This window comes from Canis lupus, chromosome 31 (genome assembly GCF_011100685.1).
Source record: "Canis lupus familiaris isolate Mischka breed German Shepherd chromosome 31, alternate assembly UU_Cfam_GSD_1.0, whole genome shotgun sequence".
Taxonomy (NCBI): domain Eukaryota; kingdom Metazoa; phylum Chordata; class Mammalia; order Carnivora; family Canidae; genus Canis; species Canis lupus.
Window position 1 is genome coordinate 37,769,076 of NC_049252.1, and position 9,336 is coordinate 37,778,411.

Genomic DNA, 9,336 nt, shown 5'->3' on the forward strand with positions numbered 1-9,336 from the left:
CTGCAGAGTAGAGACATACTCCCCGCCAGGGAATGGCTGTGAAGTTGATGTTAGACACCTATCAGGGCCCCTTCTAAATGTCCTACGTACATTTTATTTTCTTACTCATCACACACGCTGCCATCCACACACATAACACATGCATACACACGTTAGAAAGAGAGTCAGCCCGGGGAGAACAGAACAAAGAAAATAATGAAAATAGCATAAACCATTTTAATGGAAAGCAAAGCTACCAAAGAGTGAATCAACTGTACTAAACGCTTTTCCTTTAAAAATACTAATAAAATAGAAAGCCGTGGTCAGGACTGACTGGTGAGAAGAAAGGCAGCGTCAATAGGAATGAAAAGGTAAACCCACCAAAGAGCAGGGGGAAGCGATATGAGAGTAGTACCGCTCACTTTAGGCTCACACACCCGAAAACTTAGATAAAATGTATGATTTCCAAGAGTAACTCTGCAGAAGAAAAATAAAGCCTCCGTGAAGAGGAAATGCAGCGTATGCGTCCACGTAGATAGAACGGGGGGTGGGGGGTAGGTGTTGAACACACTAGATCACAAAGGAGAGCCCATCGCGGAGTCCAGGGCGTCGTCTGAGAGTTTGAAACTTGCAAGAAACAGTGTTGTTCAACGGAAGATGAGACATAACCTAACCGTGCGTTATTAGGAAGTGGGACACTGTGTGTGTCTTCGTGTGCTGCGCTTCCGTCAAAATGAACAAACCATGTGTCAGCAACATAACCAGATCGTGGGGACATAATGTGCAAACCAAGATGGCCTCAGTGTGCGTGTCGTACATATGATGCTCCGTGAGGAAGGGGGCACGGTGTGTGGGCAGCACGTGCACTGTGTTGACGCACACGTGCCTGCCGAGTGCGTGTGCGAACAGGGGCCGGGCGAGGAGGGGCAGAGTGGCCCAGCCGGGAGCACGGCAGCCCCAGGAGGTGATGGAGCAGGGGCCTCATCTCATCTCAAAGGTTCACTTTCCAAAATCATCTGACGCAGACACAGAAAGTGACACACAGTGACATATATGACTTCTCAGGGTATTTTGATGTTATTTGCCATCTTTTCCTATAGTACTGAGACATAGGATAGTATTTTCAGTTGTCTTTTGCGTCACTTAGAATGTAATTCACATTAAGGACACCACACTACGTGTGATGTCATTTCTTCAGTCCCCGTTGAGTTTATATCTGTCAACATTGACATAAACATATTTAACTCACTCCTTTTATTTTTTTAAGAAGGTCTTTTAAATTTTATTTATTTATTTATTTATTTATTTATTTATTTATTTATTTATTTATTAAATAGAGAGGGAAGGGTTGGGGGAAGAGAGAGAGAGAGTCCTGAGCAGACTCCACACCCAGTGCAGGGCCCGACCTGGGGCTCGATCCCATGACCCCGAGATCACGACCTGAGCCGAAGCCAAGAGTCAGACCCTTAACCAGCAGAGCCACCCAGGCACCTGTTGGTAATTGAAGTAAACTCTACCCCCAACACGGGGACCCACTGCACGCTCCACTGGCTGAGCCAGCCGGGCGCCCCGACTCATTCCTCTTAAGTGCACTATTCCAGGACTCACCACGGGGTGACCGCCGCTTAGGCCCCTCATCTTCCTGTCTGTGAACAGCTTGTGTTCCACTCTGTGCCGAGCGTCTCTCCAAGACACTAACGCTGTAACCTGCGGAAGTCGCCTATCGGCACTTGGTGAAATGTCTCCCGAGTCGGCCTCAGAGAGACTGCACAGGTTGCGTCCCGTAGCTGAGCACGAGGTGCCCCTCGGGTGCCCGTCTTGTGAGCAGAGGGTCCGAATGGCCCCCTGCCAGGCCAGACGCAGACCCCGCGGAGACCGGACTCGGCACTTGGACCCTCATGCGACATCGGCCTCCCAGAGGCCTTGACAGCTCACGTCGTCGGTTGTTTACCAGTTAGCTCCACATAACCTGATGATGTGGCGTCATCAACGGGCCACAGAGGTCGAGCCGTGCGGTCTCCCCAATCCGCAGATGTGGAAGCTGACCTGGGGGTGCTGGGGGTTGCAGGCCTGTTGGCCTCACCCCTGCTGCGTGTGTGCCCCGCGGTCAGGGAAGGCGGTGGTGAGGGAACTGGGACGGAGTCCTGAGTCCCGGGCTCCCACCTCCTGGGCACTCGAGTGGGGGCCACGGTGGCCGAGTGCCTGCCAGGCCTCGGAGGGACGCGGAGTGGGCGTGGCTAGGGGGCCTGGGGCTGTCCTGGCGGAGGCTTGCCAGGGGAAGGAGCAGAGGACGCTGGCATTTCCTGTCCCGGAGCCCGTGTGAACGAGTCTCACTGCCCCGTGTGCTGCGGGCAGGTGCCGCTCCCGGGCACGCTTGGCAGACGCGGCACATGTGTGTGCACAGCAGATACGCCTCCCCACCCGGGTCCCGCCTGGAGGAAGCCACGGCACAGCACACGCTCACGCTGTGGCGTCCCAGGCACCAGGGCTTTGTGGCAGGTCTGTCCTCCCCGACCCTCCCCAACGCCGCAGGCAGGACCCCGCCGCCAAGCCAGGCCTGCGGGTGTGGGACTGAGCCCCCGCAAGTCAGGGCAAGGCGGGGGCATCGGGCTCCAGAGGCCCCTGGAACGTGGGGGTGCCCGCAGGATGGGGTGACGGGAGCAGGCCGGGCCCCAGGCACAGCTGTCGGGCCGCAGAGCAGTGCGCCGAGGCGAGGGGTGAGGCCCTTCCACCAGTGGGTGCCGGGGCTGCTGGGCCCCCAGCCCCCCACTCCATCAGGAGGTAACGGGAGCCACGAGGGCCCCCCCAACAAGCCGTCATGGGGGCCAGAGGTACCTGTGTGCCCCCAGCTTTCCTCGAGCTTCCGTGCGAGCAGCCTCGGGTCCCGCAAGGGTCCTGCCCTCCCCCACCTGTTGCACACGCCGTCACCTCATCTACGTGGAGCTTTGACGGGCGGCGTCATTCTCATCGTCAGCACCCCCCTCTCGTGTTAGAAGAGCATTCGGGGCACCTGGGGGGCTCTGTCGGTGGAGCGTCTGCCTTCGGCTCAGGTCGTGATCCCGGGTCCTGGGATCGAGTCCCACATGGGGCTCTCTGCTCAGCGGGGCGTCTGCTTCTCCCTCTGCTGCTCCCCCTGCTTGTTCTCTCTCTTTCTCTCTCTCTCTCTCTCTCTTTCTCTGTCAAATAAATAAAATCTCTAAAAAGAGAAGAAGAACATTTAAAGCAGCCTTGTTCTCGACTCTTCCAGGACGCCCTACAGGAGATGTACAACCAGAAGGGCGTGTTCCCGGGGGAGCAGTTCAAACCCCCCAGGAGGCCGTGGACGCTCCTGAACTTCCTGTCCTGGGCCACGGTCCTCCTGTCTCCTCTCTTCAGTTGTGTCTTGGGCGTCTTTGCAAGTGGCTCTCCCCTTCTGATCCTGACGTTCCTGGGGTTTGTCGGGGCAGGTAACGAACGTGAATAACGTGGCTCGGGGGGGCGGGGGGGTCTTCTGAGCACCTGCCACCGTGCCCGAGCCTGGGAGCCATCGAGGCGGCCGGCCCATAGGGAGCGGGTCCACGGGGAGTCCTGGCCTCGGAGAGCGGCCTCTGCCCTCTAGGCTGCGGGGTCACGCAGACCGCAGCCCCGTCCCCGGGCTCCCTGCAAGCTGACCGGCCACCTGCTCTGGCGAAGCTGTGCCGAAGCTGGGCGGGCGCCCCTGGGAGGGGCCCTGGGCTGCTGAGTCTGCACGGTGGTCTGAGGGTCTCTGCGCACGTGGTCATTACAGCCCAGCACCCGACCCGGGCGCCCAGGGTCCCTCACGGAACCTTATCACATGGACACCCCGTGTGTCCCTGGGCACCTGGCAGGGCACTGCAGCCCCAGGCCCACGCCTACCTCGCCCCTGCGGTGGGAGTGGGGGGGGCTGGCCTGCCGTCCCCCCCGGGAGCTCTGAGGCAAAAGGTCCGGGACCCCCCATGTTGGTTTTTCCAGTTGGACGGCCAAGCGATCGGTCTAACCTCCTTTTTCCTGTTTTAAAGCTTCCTTTGGAGTCCGCCGGCTAATAGGAGTAACTGAGATAGAAAAAGGCTCTAGCTACGGAAACCAAGAATTTAAGAAAAAGGAATAATTACTGGCTGTGATTGCACATACAGAACCTGACGGTGGTATCCAATTAACTCAATTAAAAGCAGAACAACACACACAGATCGAAAAAAAAAAAAGACCCTTAGAAACTATTTTTCTTATTAACTGGTGACTAATACTGACCAGTAAACCTTGAGCCAAGAGTGAAGCCGGCGGAGGCCCGCGGAGGAGGAGTCCAGCCGCACCCCTGCGCGGGGGCGAGAGGCAGCCGCAGGGCCGGGCACTGGGGCGGCGACAGTGTGGGGGTGGGGGGGCCACTCCTGGGCCACGGGTCTCACCCCGATGTCATCTCCAGAGAATTCTGGCTGCCAGAGGGAGCCTTCGGATGCTTTCTCTTCTTAAACTTAGATCCCAGTTTTGGTTTTTATCGGTTATTTCGGGACCTCATCCTGGCCCTTTGCCTCCTCCTGCCCTTGCCCCTGCCCTCCTGGCAACGGGGACACGTGCGTCCCAGGCCCCCAAGCGCCCGCCTGTCCCGCCCAGCCCGGCACCGGCCCTTCACTTCCAGCGGTGGGGTGGGTGCGCAGAGCGTCCCTGGGGTGAGGAGCCCTCGCCGAGTGTCCGATGCGTGGGGAGCCGGGCGCACCCGTCGCACGTTCCGACCACCTGGCCCCGTGTGTCAGTACCTAGCATCTGTTTCTGTAGTGGAGGCACCCCCTCAGCCCCCCAAAGCCTTCTGTCCCCGTCTCCTCGTGGCCACCAGGCGGCAGCCCTCCACGGGGCCGCACCCCTGCCCCCCGGTGCCAGGGGAGGGCTGCCCTGCAGCCCACGGGGCTCTTGGATGCTCCTTAAAGGATCGCCGCCGTCAGGCCTCCCTCCTGGAGGTGCTTGCAGACCGTCCGCTCGGAGCTCGCTGGCGTCTAGAGGTTTTAAGGTTTTGCTTCTACAGTTGGTCCGTGGAGGGCTCTCAGCTCCCCGGTGGGCAGGAGAGGTGGTGAGCCTCTCCGGGTTGTGCCGCCCTCTTTCCCAAGTGGGCACCGGGGTCCAGGGTGGGGGCAGGCGGGCGTCCCCCCGGGTGCCCTGGGGCACTGCTCCCCGCAGCTCCCCCCACCAGGGGGTGTCTCTCCACATCCTGACTTGGGCCACAGCCCCAGCGGGGAGCTGCATGTTCTGCGGATGGAGGCATGGGGCTGGGGCCGCCGGGCGGGTGGCAGGAGGGCCCTGGGGGGACCCCCGGCTCCCGGGGCGCAGCTTGCCCGCCTGCGCTGGACTTCCTCCTAAGACTGCCCGTGTGCTGTTCTCCCGTCACACTCTGCGCGGCCTGCTCAGCGAGGGGGGAAACGCGGGTGTCGGGGTGTCAGCTCTGGCGCCCGAGGCCCACATTCCAGAGAGAGGCAGCTTGAATTTTCCAGGAAAAGAAATGGAGAGAAGAGGCATGGGAAGAAGATAAGCTAAATTAGACAAATAACTATGCATCAGCCCTAAGTCTGTATTTTGGGAGGATTTCTCGAGAGAGCACCCGCTCTTTAGAAGGGGGACCCTGCGGGATTCCGGTGGTCGCCATGGGGAAGGGCGCGGGCACGGTGCAGGGTGAAGGTGACGGTCCCTGTGAGACTCGGGGCTGAGGCAGCCCCCCAGCTCAGAGCCCGCAGGCAGGGAGGGAATCACCGCCTGGGGCTCCCCGCCCCCCCGCCCCCCCCCCCCGGCCACTGGGCTCTGCCCCCCGTGTGCGTGTCACTAACTTCTGGGACATCCCGTGGCCGCCGCAGGGCACAGCCGTGCACCTGCATTCCCTACCAGACGTAGACGTAGGTCCCACCAGTAGCGCCCAGCTCTTGTTGCCGGGATCCATGCTGTCCCCCCCAAAGCCCGTGCGCTGGGGAGCCCGGCCAGAGCCACCCAGCGAGCCGCGGACGCCCGGGCCAGCGCAGGCCTCAATCTCAGTGATCCCCTTCTGATCTAACAGATGAGCTTGTGCACTTGATGCCAAGACTTTGAGAGCAATAAAAACTACACCATGAATGTTTGGGGTTTTTTTTTTTTTTTTTTTTTTTTGGTTTATGGAGGGGGTGGAGTTGCTTTTCATCCACCTCAGGAGGAAAAGGGAGAGGGAATTCCTTCAACTTAAAATGAATAAATCAGGATAGTGGTTTTCTTTTCTCTTTACGCCCCGCAACTGAGCTTCACGTGTTGCTGACGTCACGTCCAAACAAAGGCCAGACGCTTGGACCGTCGGGTGGTTGGGGTGCACTCGGGCCCCGCGCCCTGGGTACCCCCCGTGAGCACCCCACGGGCTGAGCTCTGAGCTTGCGGTCAGCACAGGCCCGTGCACGGCGAGTGGAGCTGGGGTGGCGGTCACAGCCACTGCGTCCAGCCAAGGAGAGGACCACCGGTGTCTGACTCCCCGGTGAGGCCGGGGGGTTCCAGGGCTTTCTCAGGCGCCTGTGGCTTCACCGCGGCTTTGTGGCAGCTGCGTGACCTGGGGACCCTGCGGTATAGTGTGGGCGACCGTCGCCACTGCGTGCAGCTGAGGGGGCGTTGGGGGAGGGCCGAGCAGGTGGGAAGGGAAGCATGTCCCCGTTGGCCATAGTCCAGAGCAGGGAGGGAGCCTGGCCGTCCTGCACTTGGTGGCGGCACGCCCGGTGCGTGGTCCTCCAGAAGGCGAGTCTAGTTGAAGAGATGACTTCAACATCCAGCCCCCTGAGCAGCAGCATGAAGCAGTGTCAACAGCACCGTGTCGTACACGAGGCCGCAGCGGTGCCCGATGGATCTGGAATCTCCGCGTGCCCGTCCCTCCTGCCCGCCCCCCCCCGGACCCCAGGGCACGCGGAGCTCCCCTCCCCCTCGTTTGCTTACTGAGCGTTGAAGTCCATCAGCTCGGGAGGCGTCTGCAGTCCGGCCGCGCCCACGTGGCTGCCGCTGGGGGTCAGATCCGGGTGAGGAAGTCGCGCTCTGCATGTCGCCTTGTCTCTGCTGAGACCCTGCTAGGACAAGCCCAGGAGAACCTTTCCAGCCCGCTGATTTTTCAGGTGAACTGTTCAACCTTGTGCGTCAACTCATGCCTCGGTTCCTCGCCGGTACCTGCATGCTTTCCGCAGCGCGCCGTGCTCGGTGTTCAGCGGGGTGACGCGGCCTTGGACCCTCCGCAGTGTGACCGGGCCCGGGGCCGTGCGGCGGGCCTTCCGTCTGGACGCAGCCCGCCCCGGGCCGTGCACCTGCCCCTTCCTGTAGTGAGCGAGCCCCTGCAGAAAAGCAAACCTCTGCCAGCGCCCGGGCCCTAGGGCCGCTGGGGTCACGCAGACACTCGGGCCCCACGTTCCTGCCCATCAGGGTCAGGGCACAAAGCCGCAGGGACTGGTTCGGGGTAGAAGATGTCACAGTGCGTTCTGCTCCACCGAGGGGTGGCCACACACCCCGAGCATCTGCCGCTGCCCGATTCCGTGCCGTCGCCGGAAAGGACCAGAGCATTTTTAGGGCCCCTAGAACATGGCCAGAGAAGCTGACCCGCATAGTCTTTTCAAAGACCACTGAATTGCTTAAAATTTTTAAGCTCTGTAATGACAAGCCCACCTGGAGCTTTCTTTCCTCATAGACTTCTCAATTTCTTAACTTTCTGTTGCAAAAGCCAAGGGACAAAGTGGAGCTGTGAACAAGACACTGAGATGCACTGAGCCGTGTTACATTATACCAGAGTTACTGGATGCAACGCAGAAAGGCATCCGATCCGCTTGTATTTATTGTCTCAGACCCGTAAGACTCGTACGTTGTGACAATCAAATGTGACTTGCCCAAACGCCGGGAAATCCCACTGGCTTCTTAATCGTAAAGACCGTCCACAAGTACTGCAGCCGTAAACGGGCGTCTCTGTCCTTGGAGAACCACGCGGACCCCTGACGCGACCCGTGTGACGGCCGCCGGGGTTCTTTTTCTATTACGGATGCTCTGTCCTACCTGACCGTTGGCCAGTTTCAAAGAGTGATGAATTACATACAGGGTGCAAATGTATTATACGGATGTTTCCTTTTATACACTTAATTTTTACAAATTTTGCTACTCACGAGCTTTATGTAGTTGAGAATAGCAGTATTTTTGGCCTATGGGAGCCTGTGGGGGTGGGTGGGGATGGGCGGGGATGGGCGAGCCACCTTAGGTTTTAAATGCCTGTGTCCCAGACATTCGGCCGTGTTTGCCGTGCTCTGTGGACATCGCTTTGTATGTGGGCGTGCGTGAACCTCCTCAGCAGGGGCACACTCCAGGTCAGATGCTGCAGGCACCGTGTGTGTTTATTAACATTGCTGCTGCCGTAGAGAGGGAGAAAATGTCCTCAGCATGAACGAGAGCCACCGTGTCCTCCTCCTGTCCCCTGGTGTCCAGCGTGCTCAGGTGCTCCCCGGGGGAGCAGGGGACCCCGGGCCGCCCACCCGCACGGACCACCCCGGGGTGACCGCTCTCTGGGAGGCTGTCCTGCTGGTTGCACTTTTCAGGCTTCTCCATTTCACGTAAGATGCTTTTGGAAGGGGAAATCGGGACGGACGGTGACCACCTGGCAAGGGCAAAGGACAAGATCAGCTGGTGCACAAAGTGCTAAGTGACCCTCTGCCTGCAGACGGGTCTTAAAAGCCATCAAGAACAAAAAGGTTTTCCAAAGTAGGCATGTATATATCAGAAATTATTTTTTTGTAACAACAAATTCATTCTGTGGAGAAAAAATCAAGGACCACTTTTTCTTCTTTATAAAGAAAAGAACTCTTGTTAGAACCAAGAGCTATTCCAGGCTCTCATTTGTCTGTCTTGTGAAAATAAATCGAGCTGAAAGAATTGTGGTGTCACCTGTGCTGGAGGAACAGCCCCTGGTGATGTGCTTTTCTGCTGTGCTCTGGTGTGGCCGCGGCGCTGGGGACGCTCCGCTCAGGCCGCCTGAGACCAGGCTCGATGGGCTCTCCCGGAAGTCCCACGTCTAGGCTAATTTTTTTAAATATTAGTCCTCGGAGGGGGACCTGGGTGGCTCGTTGGTTAAGCATCTGACTCTTGATTTTGGCTCAGGTTGTGGTCTCAGGGTCAGGGGATCGAGCCCCAGGTCGGGCTCCGTGCTCAGCAGGGAGTCTGCTGGAGGGTTCTGTCTCCCTCACCCTCTGCCTCTCCCCCCTCATGCACTAAAATAAATGATTTCTAAAAAAATTAAAATATTAGTCCTTAGAGTACACAAATGAGCCAGCACGTGCACGCATGCACCCGCACACACAGCCGTGCACCTGCACCTGCACACAAACTCGTGCACATGCACATATCTGT

The 9,336-nt window shown here is 58.8% G+C and overlaps 1 protein-coding gene across 7 annotated transcripts in view; it reads left to right on the top strand.

Annotated features, from left to right (window-relative positions):
* Positions 1–8,862, top strand: part of AGPAT3 (1-acylglycerol-3-phosphate O-acyltransferase 3) — an 85,308-nt gene extending 76,446 nt beyond the window's left edge. For 6 of the 7 annotated variants that reach the window (XM_038581608.1, XM_038581609.1, XM_038581610.1 and 3 more), the window contains 2 exons: positions 3,227–3,425; positions 3,999–4,245. In XM_038581608.1, coding sequence (XP_038437536.1) covers positions 3,227–3,425; positions 3,999–4,087 — 288 coding nt within the window. In that variant the 3' untranslated portion in view covers positions 4,088–4,245. Of the gene's footprint in view, positions 1–3,226; positions 3,426–3,998 lie in introns of all 7 variants that reach the window. The other variant, XM_038581611.1, reaches the window with a different exon arrangement.
* The last annotated feature ends 474 nt before the right edge of the window (positions 8,863–9,336 follow it).